Raw genomic sequence first — 21,077 nt, forward strand, 5'->3', positions numbered from 1 at the left:
ACTGCAATTAAACGAAGCAAAAGAACAAACGTAGGAGAACCGAAAGGCCGCAATGAACAAAGAAATGTCAAGGAGAGAGAAAAAAGATTAATTAAGAAGAAAGAGAAAAAGCGCAATATATATAGTAACGAAATGGGGATGGGGACATTGTAATTAAATAAAAAAAAGCCAGGGTAAAACCGTCAACACACTATGGGCACTGTTCATAGGGAAGGACACATTATGGACACTGTTCATAAGACAAGACCACTCTCAATGGTGAGCAAAAAAATGCTCACCTACTCTCTCTCTACCCACTTTCTCTCTCAACAAATTAATTTTGCTCATGGGCAAATTTTTTTTCACATTTACTCTCCTAATGGTGAGCAAAAAAAATGCCCACCCACCACTCTCTCTCTCTTACTTTTTCAAATACCCCACCATTAATTTCTCTCTCCTACACAACACTTCTTTATTTATTTATTTCATTTATATTTTAACAATGATACTCCAAATAAATAAAAAGTAGTTTAAATTTATGTAACATATTTTTTTTTTATTTTTGTCTGTTTTATCGTTAAAATTTGTCGTAAAATTAAGTACGTTATATAAAAAAATTGTAAAAAAAAACTCAAAATTTGTTAAATGTTTTTATTTATTTTAAAAGCGGTACAATACTAGAAACCAATTACATTTGCAACGTCATGCGTGATTAAACTTAGGAAATAAAATAAACACAACAACTATAAAATAATATTTAGTTGCGTACGGAAATGTAACTACGCCATAGTACTTGGCTTTATTTAAGTCGTCTAATTTCTCCCTAATTACGTGGCCCGTATCGTTGCCAAATATGTTCGACTAAATCACGTTTCAGAGATAGATGAATTTCTCTGTCACGGAGGGAAGCTTTTCGCTGTAGAAATGCGTTAAAGTCAAAGTTGGTAGGTCGGCCTACGTTGAATTCAAACGGTGGTGTTGTAGATGTTGATGCTGGTGTTGATTCTTGTTGATCTTCTTTATAGAAGGCTCTTAGGACTTCGGCTCGAGTGTAGTTGTGGCGCTCATCTTCAACAATCATGTTGTGCATAATGATACATGCTTTCATTATGTCTCGCAGTATGTCCTCATCGTACGCTAGTGACGGTTTTCGTATTATTGCAAATCGAGCTTGCAAAACACCGAATGCTCTTTCAACGTCCTTTCGAGCAGCAGCCTGGTGGTCAGCGAACAATTTATCTTTTTGAAGTTGAGGGGTTGTGATACCCTGAACAAAAGTTGCCCACTTCGGATAAATACCGTCGGCTAAGTAATATGCCATGTTGTATTCATGGCCATTAACGGTAAAATTTACCGGAGGAGCTCGACCATGCAGAACCTCATCGAACACTGGGGAACGGTATAAGACATTAAGGTCATTACAAGATCCAGGAATCCTAAAGAAGGAATGCCATATCCATAAATCATGATCTGCAACGGCTTCCAGTATTAGCGTTGCTTTCTTGTTCCTACCGGCGTACTGCGATTTCCATGCCGTTGGACAGTTCTTCCATTCCTAATGCATGCAATCAATGCTGCCTATCATGCCTGGAAAACCACGCAGTTCATTTTGATGCAGTATTCTAGCCAATTCATCAGCTGTAGGGTTTCCCATGTACTCGGTTCCGAACTGATCAATGACCCCGGTACAAAAACGTTGAAGGGCAACTCGAGTGGTTGACTCACTGATCCGAACGTATTCATCCACGGCGTCCGCAGCCATGCCGTAGCCTAACATTCTTATCGCTGCTGTACATTTTTGGAGAGGTGATAAACCTAACCTTCCAGTTGCATCCCTACGCTGCTGGAAGTAAACATCACCTTCAACGACCTTGTTCATTATACGTACAAACAAAGGTCGTTGCATACGAAATCTTCTTCTAAATTGGGTTGTGTTGTACACAGGATTATCGGAAAAGTAATTATTAAACTACCTGGAATGTCCAATTTCCCTATTTCTTCTATTCGTACCCCCTCTAGGTTTTTTTGAAGTGTGTTGGGATTGTGTTTGGGGCATGAGGACAAATGGTGGTTGGTATGTGAAGAGTTCATCAACAAGTTGATCATATTCTTCAGTATTTGAAGAAGATGAGCTTGAACTTGAGCTTGATGATGGTCTAGAATACATCTCGTATTAATATTGTTACTTGATGAATGGGTGTGGTTGTGGATATGTGCCATGCCTACTATATATAGCAGAAATATCAAATGAATATGTGGTTACAAATCTGAATGACCACACCAAGTAAAGGAATCAAATTTTCAACCACGGAATAGGTATACTATGCTAGTTGACAGTGACAAGTCTGGAGTGCAATTATGTCGGGATAAAGTTAATATAGCAAAACGTGGTTGTACAATGACAAAGATTTATTGATATTATGTCGGTATCAATGACACAAAATTAAAGCAATCTGATAAAGTGAAATCAGAAAAATGTGACTACACAATGACAGAGATTTAAAGCAATTATGTCGGTATGAATGGCAACTTAAATCAACTTGTTAAACAACTTGTCATTCAATATTGGAAAATCAGAATACAAGTGTACATCTTTCTTACATTGAAATTAACCACGCCACTAATACAACTTAAAAATAAAAGGCTAAATTGCGCTTAATAAATAAAATACTACAACCAAACATGCTTAAAAGCCTTGTAATTTACCCAGTAAAAAATTCTTATACGACTCTTCTTCGGGAGTGAGTGGCGTAGGCGAATTCTTCATAGCTTGCACCATATCAAACCAGGTTTTCATCTTATGAATGTCAAGTTCCTCCCTTTTCCTCTACTCCTTGTCTTTTTCAATTTTGATCCTCTCTTCCTTCAGAATGGCCTCCCTCTCGCGAATTGTAGCGAAATCCTTCATTCGTTCGCTAAGCTCAGACGAACCACTTTCTGTTGCTACTGCTTTCCCTTTACGCTTCGCCTTTGCTTTCTTGACACCCTCAGGTTGTTGTAAACCGCCAGATGAAAAACCATCCGTAGGGGTTTCATCCTCTACATCATCTCTGGACCTCTTCCCACTTCCAGCACTACCTTCTTCCTCAGCATCACAAGCGGCTTTTCTTTCCTTCAAGGACATTGACCATCTCAGCTTTGGTCTCCACTTTGGATCCTTGTTAAGCATTTCAATTGCGTGAGGAAAAGTGAAATTGCGACCTTGGGCGACATGAAAAAGCTTCACCGCACTTTTCATACGATCAGCTTCATTGTAACCACTCCCTCCCTCCGGAAGTCTACCTGTTTCATCATAGCAAGATATCCATTGCAGTGTGTCCGCTGCCAACCTTCTCTAGTGCGACGTCAGACTCTTAATAGGCCTTGGCGGAATTATATGCGGCTTCTGCGTATGCAAAGTTTGATATGCTGCGTATACATTGCGCCATAGGCTAGTTGCTTTTTGTCTTGTACTTTTAATAGCATCCTCGCTAATCTGCAAGTACAACCCAATCAGAGCTTCATCTTCCGCAACGGAACAAATACGGGTAGCTCGTGCAGGAACCCGGTTGGGTTCCAACAAGCGAACTGGTGGAGGAGGATACTGCGGCGTCTCTGGTACACTTTCCTCTTCGCTCTCATCGAAGAGTGTGTTACTACCAAGATCAATTTCAGGTGTACGAACTTCATTAGCAGGGTTTTGTAGGGGAACCTCAGTGGGTGTCTGATGCAGTGGAGGTGGTTGCGACGACATATTTCCCATTCTTTGCAAGAACAATTGAAACTCGGGATTAGTTAGGAAATCATCACTAAAACCCGAAAATTGTTGACGGAAATTTGGGTTGTTTGGATCCATTAAAAGATTCTGCATCAAAAAACAAAAGATAAATATCGTTACAAACATTTACTCAAAAAACAAATTAAAATGATAACAAATCCAAAAAAATATCAACAACTTTCTTCAATTGCATAATGCAATTACATTACATGCCATACAATATTTTTTTTTCCTCACAAAATAACATATATACTAATTTTAACACATAACTACATGTACGTATTAAAAAAAATAATTAACCAATACTTGCAACACTTTAAGAACTATAAATTTAGAAATTTATTGAGAAAATATACACAAATTTGTTTAATTACATAATGCAATATAATTTCGTGGCCTATAATATTGATTGTTTTTCAAAAAAGCACATATATACTAATTTTATTACGTAATTACATTTATATATAGCAAAAAAAAAATTAACCAATAATTGCAACACTTTAATAACTACAAATTTAGTTATTTATGGAGAAAATATACACAACTTTGTTTAATTACATAATGTATATTAATTTCGTGGCCTATAATTTTTTTTTCCATAAAATCACATATATACTAATTGTATTACGTAACCACATTTATGTATATAAAAAAAAATAACCAATAATTGCAATATAACTACAAATTTAGAAATTTATGGAGAAAATATACACAACTTTGTTTAATTACATATTGCAATATAATTACATGGCCTACAATTATATTTTTTTTTTAAAAAAAACACATATATACTAATTATATTATATAACTGATTTTAAAAATTAAAAAAAAAAATTATTTACCTAAATATGGCTGAATTCCAACAACAATATTCTTCTACAAATTAAAAATACTTTTAAGAAAATTAAAATGTGGAGGATTTAAAGTGTTTTTACGAAATTATATCAAAATATATCAAAATGCATGTCTATTTATAGAGAATTTAATTTTATGACCGTTGGTAATTTTTTTTTTTTACAAAATATATTTTTCTAAAAATAGATTATAAATAAATAACCGTTGCAAACGGCTACTTTTTTCTGATTGGCTACCCCCCTGCAGTTGCCACGCGTCGCCTCCTCATTTGCTGCCCACCTGCACGCGTCAGACGCACCCACCTTTTTTTTAAAAAATTCCGGAAACTCAAAACGACGCGTTTTGAGTTGCTTTCTTTGAGGCAGCTTCACAAAACGCGTCGTTTTGATGGAGAAAGGGCGAAATTTTTTGAGTGCGTGTGCCAGGTGTGGGCCCCACTTTATTTACTGTTCATCTAAAAAAATGCTCAAGTTTTGAGCTTTTTTGGTTTTGCTCATGAGCTTTTTTCCCCATTTTAACAAATGCTCACCATTGTAAGACTTGATCATTTTTTTTCCTCACCTAAAATGCTCATGAGCAAAAAAAAAAACTCACCATTGCTAGTGCTCTAAGCGAAAGCATAATACCGGTTGCACTGTTCATAACAGAGAGGGGTGAATTCCTCTCTTTTTAAGGGTTATAGATTTAATGTCTTATGACGAGATTTTATTTTGTCACACTCAATTCATTATATTTAGTGAATTATACTCAAAATAAGCTCGTTTTATAACATATTGATTGATGATTTTAATTCCCCTAGTGTTTCTTACAATGGTTTATTTATGTTTTTCAATAGATTAATTTAACGAGCATTCTTCTTTTCAAAAAAAAAAAAAAATTTAATGAGCATTCTATTTATATTATTCTTATTTTAGGGGAAAAAAAAAACCTTAAAAAGTCATTGCTCATTGTGAAAGTGAAATTGAAAGCAAAGAAAGTAAATAAAGAGAAGCCCACTTGACTTTCACACTTGCTGCTTGGAGCAAAGAAGTAAAAGTGGTTGAAAACCCACTAACTCAAAAACCCTCACTGTTGCACGCAAGGAGCAGCAGCAAAACCCACAAGAATACCTAAGTTCTACTGATATAAGGAGCCAAGCCTTACACACGGATACACGAAGAGCAGCTCGAGAGGCGGAAGCAAGCAGCAGCACCTCGCATCGCTGACTGGACCAAGCCTTGAGCAGCGTCCAAGTTCCGAAATTGGAGTTTATTCCTTTTCTCTTTAAGTTTATGCAATTAACAATGTTATACATTATTGATTGTGTTCTATTAATTATGATGTCTGGTAAACTTGTTTATTCTAGGTTAAGGAGTAGTCTTTTATATTTCTATTAATGAATTGAATTATTGGTTGGGTTTGATTTATGTAATTGCAATTTGATAATCTTGTTTTATTTCGTATGATTAATTTGGCCAATTGATTGTATGTTTAAGGTATTGATTTATTAGCGGGAGTGAACTTTCAATACTAGTTCGTGGGATTAACGTCAAGTAGTATAATTTTAGGAATAGTTATACACTTGGGGTGGTCTTTATTAATTCCTATTCTTAATGAGTTTATTTCAATTGTTGTGATCACAAGAATAGACATGAGATTGATTTAAATATACGTTTTATACCTTGGGAGAGGAGATAACATACTATTGGTAATTCAACCGTTGTTATATTATATTTGTTCAACCCTGCAATTAGTTTAATTTCATTATAGAGACTATTTGACGAAACCCAAAATCTAGAAATATTTCTCATTCTTGTCTATCATTTTTATTAGTTTACTACTCTTATCGTTTATTATAGTTTAGTAGTACTTTTCTCCTATTTTCCATCGTCTAAATAATATTTTAGTTTCTTAACTTGGTAATTGTTTAGTCCTCCTTGTGGATATGATACCTTGATCACCCTATATTTACAGTACTTGCATTAGTAGAAAAAACTTAATAGGCACCCCCCCTATAGCACCGGTTCTTGAAAACCGGTGCCAAAATAAATGGGCGGGACTTAAAAATTCATAGTTGGCACCGGTTCTGATTTAAACCGGTGCCAACTACACTATTTAGCACCGGTTCAAACCGGTGCCAACTGGTTTTTTTTTTTAAAAAAAATAAATAAATTAAGAAGGTTAGAGTTGGCACCGGTTTAAAGCGAACCGGTGCCAAATACGCTGATTAGCACCGGTTCAAACCGGTGCCAACTGTTTTTTTTTTTTTTTTAAAAAAAAGAAAAAGGTTAGAGTTGGCACCGGTTAACCGGTGCCATTTAAAAAAAAAACCCGGGTTTTTTAGGGTCCTGTACAGTTCAATTCGTGGTTTCTTCGTTCTTCAATTCATATTATTGCTCAGGCGCGTTTCTCATTCATCCTCCTCTCTTCTCCTATTCCTTCTCCATTAAAGTGTACTCTTTGTTCTTCCATTGAAGTGCCGCGACATTCTCACCTCCATTGAAGTAGCTAGTTCGTGGCATTGCCCCCCCTCCACGTACAAGCAACTCCAGCCATATAACTCCCTCCATTGAAACGACTTCAAGCTAAGGTAGGTTTTACTTATATGAATTCCTTTGAGTTTTTGGTGGATTTTTTTTACAATTTAGTAATTATATGGCCGTTGTAATCTAGGGTTTGTGAATATACACACGCATTGCCGCCGCCCCTCCACGTACAACAACCTTCTTGCTCGCTCTCATTGTGGGTCTAAGGCGCCATTTCAGGTAATTGAGAAGATTGTGTGATGTTTTGTGGTTTCTCAGGCAACATAGAATGGGCATGCATCCTTGTTTGGTTTGTTAGAAACTAAGGTGAAGGGGAAAATGTTTCTGTTAAAAATTATTTCATTGTTTTATAAAGATTGCTTGCAGAGACAATGTTAAGAATCTTTGCCTCAATAGGAACAACTAACAAATCTTGTTAAATGTTTTTTTTAGCCCAAACAACGATTAATGTAGATTATATTTGATCTCATAATTTGAGTTCCATTCCTTAATGTTGAGATGATATGCCCTGCTAACTACCTCTGTCTGCTAGTGCTGTTTTTAGAGGGTCTGCCTGGTTCTTATTGGCTTTTCTGGCTGCTGTCTTGTCCCTGTATACTGGCTTCAAGTGCTGCTGTTGCTGCTGTGTTTTTTGTTTTGTCAGTTGAGGTCTGGCTGGCCTGAGTTTCAGTGCTGTTTTTTTTTGTTTATGTTTTCAGCTAGTTGTCTGTTTTTTGTTTTTGGTTGTGTGGGTTGTTTTCCCTGTTTGCTTCTTGTTCTAGTCCTTGCTCGGAGTACCCTTCCTAGAAGGTGCCTCCTTGCTTGAGTCTAGGTCCCCCTCCTTGTCTTCTTGCACCCTTCCTAGAAGGTGGCTTGGAGTTTGGAAGGTGGGTTGGGGTTGGTTTTCTTGTGCCCTTTGGGTTTGTGTTGTTGTTTTTTTTTTGATGGTTGTTTCAAGCTTTTTAGCTTGTAAGTTGTAATTCTTTTATTCTTTTATTGTTAATCATGTATTTATCTCCTAGTTTGTAGTTATCATGTATTTATCTGTCATGATTCTAGCCAATTTAGTTCCTACTTTGTAGCCTTAGAATACGAGATGTACTATGTATATATTCTGGGACATTGAATGATAAAGCAACACATTACATTCTTTCAAGTACGATGCACTATTTAAGAATGGGGTTAAGATTTCAATGTTCTCAACTCAAGTTTCAACTAAACTACCAAGAATTCTAAAAAAAATCTCAATTTACATATTTATGTCAATAAATATTCTTATTGGTTAGAATGAACCATTTAGGGGGGCATAGTTTCACATTTGATTGCTAACTTTAGAGAATCTCTCGTTCTCTTTTAGCTTGTAAGTTGTAATTCTTTTATTCTTTTATTGTTAATCATGTATTTATCTCCTAGTTTGTAGTTATCATGTATTTATCTGTCATGATTCTAGCCAATTTAGTTCCTACTTTGTAGCCTTAGAATACGAGATGTACTATGTATATATTCTGGGACTTTGAATGATAAAGCAACACATTACATTCTTTCAAGTACGATGCACTATTTAAGAATGGGGTTAAGATTTCAATGTTCTCAACTCAAGTTTCAACTAAACTACCAAGAATTCTTAAAAAAAATCTCAATTTACATATTTATGTCAATAAATATTCTTATTGGTTAGAATGAACCATTTAGGGGGGCATAGTTTCACATTTGATTGCTAACTTTAGAGAATCTCTCGTTCTCTTTAATCATATGCCCCTATTTGTATTTATTATCCATTTCTCATACATACTTACTAATAACTTTTAGTTTATTTTTTTCTTTTTATAGGTTCATATGTGAATTGAAGTTAAAGTGTAGTTTGAAGACTACACATTAATTTAGCTCAACTGGGAAGTTAGAAAGAATACATCTATTGTGTTGGTATGAATTATAAACTTTTCTAAGCTATAAATATTTGTTTCTCTCTATTATTATTTTAATAAACGTTTTTTCATGCTAGCTATTAGATTCGTGTATTATATAATGACAAACTAAATACAACAATAAATATATGAAATGTTTGCATCATCATATGCCTAGATACCCGTTCAAGGCTTTCTCATTAGGAGAAAGTCTTGAATAGTCCCCGGTTGGGACTGTTCTTGAACGTTTACTCTCACTTAGGTGGTGAATGTATGTCTATTTTTTTTCGATTTTAAGGAACATCTTGGCTTACCATTTCCTCGAACACCATGTTCTCTGGGTACATATGTGGGTAACTTATTACCTACATCGTGTACTTGGAGAACTGGGGGAAAATGCTGCCGGATTTTCCTTAAAATTGGAAATTTGACATACATTCACTAGTGAGAGTAAACGTTCAAGGATGGGTTAGGTTGGAGTGATAAGGACCCTTTGGAAGCATATATGCATTTTTGTATCTATATGAATGTTATATGCATGTTGTGTGTTTGAATTTGATTTACATATATAATAGATGGTAGCAATTATACATGATTCGTAATATGTTGCCATGTTTAGAGACAATTTACTTAATGGAGAAGGATCGTGGCTGGATGTATGGTAGACGTGATACATTGGAATTCTTTTATGGGGTTCAAGAGTTTTGCGAGAGGGCTTCATCTTACAAGCGCATAATGGGTTTCGATTGCCTCTATTGCCCTTGTGTTGATTGTAATAATGTGAAGGTGGTCAATAGTGTTGCTATCATTAGAGATCATGTAGTTTGTCGTGGGTTTAGGCTTAAATACCATGTGTGGATTTGGCACGGTGAAGAAGGAGAATACAGTGTGGATGTTATTGGGAATGATGTGCATGATGATAGAAGCAATGACATTTGTATGGATGAGGAGTACAAGAATAATGATGAACATATTGTTTATCATGGTGCTGAGGATGGATTTGAGGATGATCATGTGGATGAGGTCGAGGATGAAGGGGTGGATGAGATGATGCGTGGTTTTGAAGATGATGTTTTTGAGTCATTATCGAAGGCTTCTAAAAAGCCTTTGTATCCTGGGTGCAAAAAATACTCTAAACTATCCCCCGTGCTAACACTTTTTAACATTAAGTCGAAGCATGGGTGGACGGACAGTAGTTTTACTTCTTTGTTGAGCGTGTTAAGTGAGATGTTGCCTGACGGGAATGAAATTCCTAAGTCTTACTATTACGCTAAAAAGCTCATGTGTCCATTTGGTTTGGAGTATAAGAAGATACATGCATGTCCTAATGATTGTATTCTTTATCGAAATGAATATGAAAAATTGGAGGAGTGTCCACGATGTAAGAAGTCGCGCTACAAGCGCATGAGTTGCAATGCTGGTAAGCAGGGACCGCCTGCTCAGGTGTTGTGGTATCTTCCCATTATTCCAAGGTTTAAGCTTCTATTCTCAACACCAACAGACGCTAAAAACTTGAGGTGGCATGCAGAGGGAAGAAAGAAAAACAGAATGCTGAAGCACCCAGCCGACTCCCCGCAATGGAAGAACCTTGATATGAAGTTTGGGGAATTTGGTGATAAAGTCAAAAATTTAAGGCTTGGTTTGTGCACGGACGAGATGAATCCATTTGGCACTCTTAGTACCCAGCACATCACATGGCCGGTACTTTTAGTGATCTACAATTTGCCTCCTTGGTTGTGCTGGAAACGACATAGATGTTTATCTTGCGCCCCAATAACTAAGTGATATTGACATGTTATGACTATTTATGAGTTCACTAGACAAGAAATGTAGGAAATAGGCATCCTTGTAGTGAAAATGGCCTTACTCGGGCCATTTTGGTTGAAATTGCGTTCCAAAACGCCTTAATTGCTCGTTTCTTGTAATTTCAAGCCTTGGCCACCAATAACTAAGTGATATTGACATGTTATGACTATTTATGAGTTCACTAGACAAGAAATGTAGGAAATAGGCATCCTTGTAGTGAAAATGGCCTTACTCGGGCCATTTTGGTTGAAAATGCATTCTACAACCCCTTAATTGCTATTTTCTTGTAATTTCAAGCCTTGGTCACCAATAACTAAGTGATATTGACATGTTATGACTATTTATGAGTTCACTAGACAAGAAATGTAGGAAATAGGCATCCTTGTAGTGAAAATGGCCTTACTCGGGCCAATTTGGTTGAAAATGTGTTCTACAACCCCTTAATTGCTATTTTCTTGTAATTTCAAGCCTTACCCACCAATAACTAAGTGATATTGACATGTTATGACTATTTATGAGTTCACTAGACAAGAAATGTAGGAAATAGGCATCCTTGTAGTGAAAATGGCCTTACTCGGGCCATTTTGGTTGAAAATGCGTTCTACAACCCCTTAATTGCTATTTTCTTGTAATTTCAAGCCTTGCCCACCAATAACTAAGTGATATTGACATGTTATGACTATTTATGAGTTCACTTAACAAGAAATGTAGGAAATAGGCATCCTTGTAGTGAAAATGGCCTTACTCGGGCCATTTTGGTTTAAAATGCGTTCTACCACCCCTTAATTGCTATTTTCTTGTAATTTCAAGTCTTGGCCACCAATAAATAAGTGATATTGACATGTTATGACTATTTATGAGTTCACTTGACAATAAATGTAGGAAATAGGCATCCTTGTAATGAAATTGGCCTTACTCGGGCCATTTTTGTTGAAAATGCGTTCTAAAACCCCTTAATTGCTATTTTCTTGTAATTTCAAGCCTTAGTCACCAATAAATAAGTGATATTGACACTTTATGACTATTTATGAGTTCACTAGACAAGAAATGTAGGAAATAGGCATCCTTGTAGTGAAAATGGCCTTACTCGGGCCATTTTGGTTGAAAATGCGTTCTACAACCCCTTAATAGCTGTTTTCTTGTAATTTCAAGCCTTGGCCACCAATAACTAAGTGATATTGACATGTTATGACTATTTATGAGTTCACTTGACAAGAAATGTAGAAAATAGGCATCCTTGTAGTGAAAATGTCCTTACTCGGGCCATTTTGGTTGAAATTGCGTTCCAAAACGCCTTAATTGCTCGTTTCTTGTAATTTCAAGCCTTGGCCACCAATAACTAAGTGATATTGACATGTTATTACTATTTATGAGTTCAGTAGACAAGAAATGTAGGAATTAGGCATCCTTGTAGTGAAAATGGCCTTACTCGGGCCATTTTGGTTGAAAATGCGTTCTACAACCCCTTAATTGCTATTTTCTTGTAATTTCAAGTCTTGGACACAAATAACTAAGTGATATTGACATGTTATGACTCTTTATGAGTTCACCTGACAAGAAATGTAGGAAATAGGCATCCTTGTAGTGAAAATGGCCTTACTCGGGCCATTTTGGTTGAAAATGCGTTCTAAAACCCCTTAATTGCTATTTTCTTTTAATTTCAAGCCTTGGACACCTATAAATAAGTGATAAATACATGACAAGAATTTTAAGAAAAAGGCATCCTTGTAGTGAAAATGGCCTAACTCAGGCCATTTTGGTTGAAAATGCGTTCTACCACCCCTTAATTGCTATTTTCTTGTAATTTCAAGCCTTACCCACCAATAACTAAGTGATATTGACATGTTATAATTATTTATGAGTTCACTCCTACTAACTTACGTTTTGTGTATGTATTCTAAGTTTTGCAAGGGAAAAACGGGAAATCCGTTCACGAGCGAGAAACTCAATGTAATTCAAGACATGTTGGCGGCCTACATCACATTTAATTTGTAAATATCATTTATTTCTGTTTTAACAAGCTTAGTGTACTACATTATTATTAATTAATTTTGTTTGTTTGTAGTTATGACACAATTTTCTAATTAATATCATATTTTGGGATTGTTATCAATATTTATGTCCTTGTTATTATTTTCATTTATTGTTATTATTAATAATATTAATTATTATTAATATTATATTAATAATAATTATTATTATTAATTATAATAATAATACTTATTATTAAAATTAATAATAATAATAACTATTATTATCAAGAAAATTAGTAATAATAATAATTATTATTATTAATTATCGGTATTATGTGCAGGATCTCATGCGTATTATGTGCAGGTATTAGTATTAATATTAATATATATTATTTCCGGAAAAAAAAAAAAACAAAAAACAAGTCAATGGCACCGGTTCATGCTTAAAACCGGTGCCAACTACATTGAAATTATTAAAAAAAAAACTGGCGCCATTATAGTTGGCACCGGTTAACCGGTGCTAATTCAAGCTAGTTGGCACCGGTTAACCGGTGCCAACCTAATGGCGCCAGTTTTTTTTATAATCAAAATTAAGGTAGTTGGCACTGGTTTTGAACCGGTGCCAAATTTTTGAGGATTTTGCATCCCTCAAATCCCCAACGGTTCAAAACCGGTTCCTTAGGGGGGGTTTGAACCGGTGCCAAATTAGTATTTTCGTCTAGTGTTGACCCGTACACTTGTGGTAGATTTAGGCCCGACCATTGAGTTAGTTCATATTAATTTTTAGTGTCCCTACAAGGTGCCTTCGTCTTGTGGGGTGAAGTATTTTTTAACAATTATTGATGATTACCTAGAGGAGTTTGGATTTATTTAATTCGAAATAAAATAGAGGTTGAATTTACTTTTCTTAATTTTCTTGCTTTAATCCACCGTCAATTTGATAGACTTATCAAAGCTGTTCGAAGCGATAATGGTACCGAGTTCAATCATCTTCAAGATTATTTTATTCGAAATGGGATTATTTTTTAGTATTCTTGTGTGGGTATTCCTCAACAGAATGGGAGAGTAGAGTGAAAACATCAACATATCCTTTATGTGGTTCGGGCTTTGTGTTTTCGGGGAGAATTGCCTATAAAATTTTGGGGAGAATGTGCTTTAACTACTTGTCACTTGATTAATCGTATTCCGAGTCTCGTTATTCATAATAAAACTCCATATGAGATGTTTGGGAAAATCCCGTCATATGATTCTATTAGAGTGTTCGGTTGTTTGTGTTATGCGCATAATCAACGAAGTAAGGGGGATAAATTTGAGTCTCGAAGTGGGAAATGTGTGTTTCTTGGCTATAGAAGGGGTGGAAATTATTCAATTTAGAGACATGGGAGTATTTTGTATCTAGAGACGTGAAGTTTCATGAGCGGGTGTTCTTGTTTAGGGAGAGTTTCGATGATAGAAGTGGGACTTCAGATCGGCAGCTTCGAACGTGACTGAATTTATAGTTGATAATGATGAATTTGATGTGTGGAATAGTGGTGAATTGGTAGGAGAGTTTGAGGATGTTGGAGTATAATTAAGTCATGAGTTCGAGGGGCAAACGATGGACGAGAAGGCTGGTATAGTCGACCCAGTGCCTGCAGCCAGCCCACAACATCCACAGACTGGGGCGTCTGATAAGCCCATTGGAAATCAAACGTCCGCAAGCTAATTAGCGCTTGCAACCACGCCACACACACCCCCGGATGGTGCCTTGGAATTCCAGTACACGCTGATTGTGCAGCTACCCCAGGCAGTCCGTAATGCAGCATCCCACAGCGTGCCAGCTTCGAGCAGTCTTCACAGGAGGCGAGTGTGGCGGTACAATAGTAGGATCGGGACGAAAACAAGGGGAAGAAGAAGGGGGGAGATAAAACACAGGTGAAGAAGAATTGGGTCGTGAGAAGAGAGTGAAGTTTCCTTCGACATAATTGCGTGATTACGTCACACACCATTCGGAAAAATAAAGTCTCATCTTCATCTGCGGCATCATCTTTCTCATTTACTCCCTATCCTATAACATATTTTTTTTAATTATGATCGGTTTTCCAAAAAACACGAGAATTATAATGCCGCAGTGACAAAAGCTCGAATTTCAAGATCCTATAAATAGGCAATGCTACATGAAGGGTGGAAAGATGCTATGGCATCTGAAATCAAAGCTCTTGAAGATCAAGGAACATGGATCTTAGAGACACTTCTAGAAGGAAAGAAAGCCCTTGGTAGCAAGTGGGTGTATACAGAGAAGAGAGATGAGGAAGGCAAGTTGCTTAGATTGAAGACGAGACTTGTGGTTTTTGGGAATCATCAGGAGTAAGGTATTGATTACAATGAAACATTCGCTCCGATGGAAAAATGTCTACGGTGCGTACTTTCTTAGCTGTTGCTGTAATTAAAAACTAGGATGTGCATCAAATGGATGTACATAATGCGTTTTTACATGGTGATTAGAGGGGGAAATCTATATGAAAGTGCCACCGGAATTTCAAAAAGGTAACTCTTATAAAGTCTGGAAGATGAAGAAATCCTTGTATGGATTGAAGCAAGCTCTTAGATGTTGGTTTGAAAAATTGTCCACAACTTTGAAAAAATATGGTTTTAAACAGTCATATTCCGATTATTCTTTATTCACTTTGTTGAAAGGTGGATTGCAGATGAGTGTCTTGATTTATATGGAGGATATGATAATTGCAGGAAATAATACATTTGCATTGGAAAGTTTTAAAGCATACTTGAGTGAGTGTTTTAAAATGAAAGATTTAGGAGCCTTGAAATATTTTTTGGGGCTAGAATTGGCATGTAGCAAACATGGTTTCTATGTGTGTCAACGTAAGTATGCTATGGATATTATTTCAGAGACAGGGTTACAAGGAGAGAATCCTGCAGATTTTCCGATGGAGCAGAATCATAAACTAGTTTTGGTAAGGGGGAAGGAGTTTGAAGACAGTGAAAAGTATAGACATCTAATTGGGTGTTTGATATACTTGGCAGTTACAAGGCCAGATTTGGCTTATTCAGTGCATATTTGGTCACAATTTATGCAATGTCCGAAAGAGGATCATTGGGAGGCGGCATTGAGAATAGTAAGATATTTGAAGAAGTGTCCGGGTTAAGGTATTCTTTTGAGGTCTGACAATAGTTTTCAGTTGGAAGGATGGTGTGATTCGGATTGGGCAAGTTGCCCCTTGACTCGTAGATCATTGACTGGTTGGTTTGTGTTACTTGGGTTGTCTCCTGTGTCCTGGAAGACTAAAAAGCAACACACAGTTCCTCAGACTTCTACAGAGGCAGAATATAGGTCAAATGCAACTTTAACTTGCGAGTTCAAATATATGGTTGAAACAATTACTTCGAGATTGGGTGTAGAACATAAGCAAGGTATGGATATGTTTTGTGATAGTCAATCAGCACGTCATATTGCTAATAATCCGGTGTTTCATGAGAGGACAAAACATATTGAAGCAGATTATCATTTTATTTTAGATGCAATTAAAGGAGTGATTAGGCCATCGTATGTTTCCACGAAGATTCAATCGGCGGATATCTTTACAAAAGCCTTAGGAAAGGCGCAATTTGAGTTTTTTCTTGACAACATGGGCATTCGAGATTTACATGCTCCATCTTGAGGGGGGATGTTAAGATAATAATTAGGAATATTGTATAATATCTTTAAATTTCCTAGTTATGTTAATATTCTATCTTATTCCTAATCTTGTTAGGGTTAGGAATCGATACATGTGAATGAGAAAGGTTGGCCGTTCTATTTATTTTGACAGTACCACATACGAATCATTAATTAAAATATTGTATGTATGAAACTATAAGAATGTCCTTGGTTTTTATTGTATTGAACAATGTACTTATGAGTATGAGCTTGTTTTTTATCAAATACAAAAACTGTAATATATCTATGTTTCAATCTGGATACATAGTTTGATTTGACAAGATAAATGAACTTTTGCATAATCCTACCACTGAATTATTGATGTTTTCAATCTCTTTAAATATTTTATTGCGTAAACAACTTGTTGTCCATGAGCAAACCCATATGCGAGTGAAATTATTGTCCCACATTGAAAGAGTATAAAAGTGTTGGGAAGTGTATCCCACATTGAATAAACGAGAAAGTTGTGTCCACTTTATAAGGCTCATTGCCATATGGTTTTGAGGTAGAACCTCCTTGGTCGTATAAAGTGGACATTCGTGACGGGTGTGGCCCAGGCTTGTTTATTGTATAGTTTGTACTAAACTGTTTGTACAAACAATTTAAATTGGTATTGGTGGGATAATAATTAAATTGTTTGCACTAAATCGTTTATTAAATTGTTTGTACTAAATTAATATCGGTGGGATAATAATTTTGAGAAGGTATTGTGTGCGGACTGTCGTACGCATAATTACGTGCGGTAGGCTTGACTGATATGTTTCATTTGTTAGCTGATATGTATCATTTGTTGGCTGATCTGTTTTTTGTGTTGACTAATATATTCCTTTTGTCGGCTAATATGTTTCTTGTGTTGGCCGAAGTGTTTAACTGATATGTTTCTTTTGTTGGCTGATATTTTTTTTAATGTCTGACATGTTCCTTTTGTTAGCTGCTATCAGACATCAGTTGGCTGATGTGTTTCTTTTGTTGGCCGATATCTTTATTTTGTTGGCTGCTATGTTTCTTTTGTTGGCTGATATATTTACTTTGTTGGCTTATATGTTTCATTTTGTTGGCTGATATGTTTATTTTTTTGGCTTATATGTTGCTTTTGTTTGCTGATTTCATCCTTTTATTGGCATATATGTTTCATTTGTGGTTGATATGTTTCTTTTGTTGGCTGATACTATTTTATTAATGTCTGATATGTTGCTAATGTTTGCTGATACGTTTGTATTAAATATATTATACAAAAATATAAAAAAAAGTAACACAAATTCAACATAAATTGATGAAAATCGCTGCTCGCTATATCCTCCATTGTTGTAATTACTTCCATTTCTCTTTCTTCACAAACCTTCAACTCTTCAACAGTGGAAGCTTCTCTCATGGAAGTCATCTTCCGCATCTTCGCTCTCCTCATCGTCACCATGGCCGCCCTACCTCCGCCGCCGAAATTGGTTGTCGGAATAATTCTGGGGTTAATTTATAAAAAATTCTGAAATTGGCTCTTTGGGATTACAAGAGAGTTCTAATTCTAACTCTGGGGTTTTGAGCTTCATTATCGTCATAGTCAATGTCGTCGTCATTGTCATTGGAGTCAGAGTTGTTGGTTGATGCTTTAGCTGTTGTATCATCGGTGTTGCCGCACGAAACATTGGGTGCGGACTGCCGCACCCAATAGTTTGTGAATAATTTAAGGATGTAAATGAAACAAATGAGAAGTACACAGTGAGAGAAGGGAGAAGGTAAAGACAATTTGAATATTTCTATCAAATTGGTATCGGTGGGATAATAATTTAAGGATATAAATGAAACTAATGAGAAGTACAGAAGGGTAGAGGTAAAGATAATTTGAATTTTTTTATCGTACCTTATTATATCTCAATGTAAACAAAAGAGAACACACTTTAGAAACTTATTACTTGTATATGTCAATGTAGAATAAAGAGAACACACTTTAGAAAATTATTTGATCACCATTTAGCATTTTCGACGAACATATTCGACATTAGGAATCCATTGTGTTCTAATTGGCCAAAGACAATTGAATTGAAGACTAATAAAAACATGAATAATTACACCACTCAAGCGCGTTATTTGATTCACATATGAAGTGGTCAAACAAAGAATAAACTCACCATAATTATACTAAAAGCTTTTTGGTGGGATCTGTAATTAAAAAATTTATTATGGTCGGCATATTATAGTTTGGTGGAACCAACCAATATCTTGTAGTAAGCATTGCATGCTAGTATTATGAATACTTCTTTTAGCAGAAACCGTGAGTGGCTAATTATTACCTTGTTCATGTCTATGTCAATCCTCCTTTATATTTTTTTATTTTTATGGTATCAATTATATTACAAGGAGTACAAGAAGATAACTTTGAAAGTGGCATTAGGGTAAATCTATGTGGCTCAAAAGTTGGATACCTTTTTCTTTTTAAATTACTACCTCCCTTACTAAAGATAAGATGTTCTTTTTTTTTACAGCGTAAGTTGATCGATAACAACATATATTTAACCATTAGTATCTCTAATTATATATTAGTAAAAAAATAAAAATTATACTACGTCCATTTTCTTTTATTTGCAACAAAGACGTATTTATGTTAGACATAAAAATTTCTTGCAAATAAAAAGAAACAGAGGTATATATAATTTTTTATTTTTTTTAACAAAAGGTAGTATTATTAATTGGATATTTTAAGCTAAACTAAAACTTTTAATATAATTATCTACTTATCAGCTAAATATTTATCTATTAATACTTCTTCTGTTCCACAAATATTGCAATAAGGATGAAATTACGCATCCCAAAGCACATTTTATATGCTAAATATCTATAATAATATAAGGGAAAATTATAAAAATTTGATATTGTGAAAGTATTTTACAAGACGAATCTAACAAGATCCCACATGACTATATTTTACTTAATGTATAAATCATAATGTGTGGTCAAACAAGCGTGATGAATAGTGTAAAATTCCAGTTGTTGCAATATTACTAGAACGGAGAAAGTATTTAAGAACCTGTCAAGTTTTGGAGAAGGGCTTGAAAGCTTGCCCCCCTGATTCATTCATTCATTGATATATAATTGTACAATCTTTTTACTCCTAAGATATCAAAATCATCTTAAGATATACATTGACCAAACAATATCACCAATATCCTATAAACAAGGTAAAATATAAGATAAGCATATCAAGTAATATCTTAACAAATCCCAACACCCCCTCCCCTCAAGTTGGAGCACTTGGTGTAAAGGTTCCCAACTTGTGAATTAAAGACTCGAATTGCGACTTGCCAAGCGCCTTGGTGAAAACATCTGCCAACTGTGAGTTGGTATGAACATAGGAAGGATCAATTAAACCATCGTTAATCGCATCTTGAACAAAGTGACAGTCAACCTCTATAAGCTTTGTTCTCTCATGAAAGACAGGATTTTTAGCAATATGAACTGCAGATTGACTATCGCAAAATAGCTGGATCGCTTTTGGATGTTGAACACCCAAACTTAAAAAAAGACCTTTTAACCATTTCAGCTCACATGTGATAGCAGCCATTGAACGATACTCCGCTTCGGTGGAAGAACGAGAAACAGTATATTGTTTCTTAGTTTTCCAAGATATAAGAGAATGGCCTAGCAACACAAGCCATCCTGTCAATGATTCATGAGTAATGGGACATGCAACCCAATTAACATCACACCAACCCTCTAAAGATAACTCATTGTCTACACGTAGTAATATGACTTACCCGAGAGTGCCTTTCAAATAAGGCACCACCCGCGAGGCCGCTTCCCAATGTTCAATTCTCGGCTCCTGCATAAACTGTGACAGAATATGAACTGAATAAGCAAGATCCGGTCGTATGACCGCCGAATAGATAAGTCTTCCCACAAGTCTCCTGTAAACTTCCGAGTTAGAAAGTGTAACTCGCCATTAGCCAAACCAAGTTTTTGATTTTGTTCAATCGGGAAATCAACTGGTTTGGCTCCCAACAATCCTGCTTCAGAAACACTACTAGAAAACATGCCATTTTCGACGGAAAAATTCCGTCGGTAACATCCTGAAATCAGTCGGAACAAGTTGTCGTAAACCCATTTGTTGGAAAATCGGCCTTTTCCGTCGGAAAGGAGTTTTCTGACGGAATTTTCTCGTCGGAAGAGGAGTTTCGGCCACCAGAAAAGTCCGTCGGAAATTTCCAACAGGGTACAAATCCGCCGGAAACTTCCGACGAAAATTTTGTCGGAAACAGCATTAAAAAAAAAAAAGCAGCACCACCACCTTCAGCCACCCAAAAACCCTTTTCAACACCACCAGCCCAAACCGGCCCACGTCCACACCCACACCCACCACCACGCCTAACCACCTCCAACCCATACATGCACACCCACACCACGCCTAACCCCACACCACCCAACCACCTCCACCTAAACCACATTCGGACAACCACCACCTTCACCAAGACCACCGCCACCCTGAAAAAAAAAACAAAAATTCATAAAAAAAAACAAAAAAAAACGGAAACATATCTTATAAGCAAAATCAGCAAAACAAAATAAAAAAAACAAAATTGAATATACAAAAACAAAATCAGCAAAACAAATAAT

At 35.8% G+C, this 21,077-nt stretch overlaps 1 protein-coding gene across 1 annotated transcript; it reads right to left on the minus strand.

The window, feature by feature from the left end:
* Positions 1 to 802: 802 nt before the first annotated feature.
* LOC110704680 lies at positions 803 to 1,858 on the minus strand. Its single transcript, XM_021882498.1, has 2 exons — positions 1,567 to 1,858; positions 803 to 1,368 (listed from the first exon to the last, which is right to left on the minus strand). The coding sequence occupies exons 1-2, from the start codon at positions 1,856 to 1,858 to the stop codon at positions 803 to 805; spliced, it is 858 nt and encodes a 285-aa protein (XP_021738190.1).
* Between the last annotated feature and the right edge of the window lie 19,219 nt (positions 1,859 to 21,077).

The sequence above is a fragment of the Chenopodium quinoa genome, unplaced genomic scaffold (genome assembly GCF_001683475.1).
Source record: "Chenopodium quinoa cultivar QQ74 unplaced genomic scaffold, ASM168347v1, whole genome shotgun sequence".
Taxonomy (NCBI): Eukaryota; Viridiplantae; Streptophyta; class Magnoliopsida; order Caryophyllales; family Amaranthaceae; genus Chenopodium; species Chenopodium quinoa.

Coding starts and splice junctions, on each gene's coding strand:
- LOC110704680 (XM_021882498.1), bottom strand. CDS start 1,858: ATGAACAAGGTCGTTGAAGGTGATGTTTACTTCCAGCAGCGTAGGGAT. Junction 1,369..1,566: donor TGAACTGCGTGGTTTTCCAG/GCATGATAGGCA, acceptor ACCGTTCCCCAG/TGTTCGATGAGGTTCTGCAT.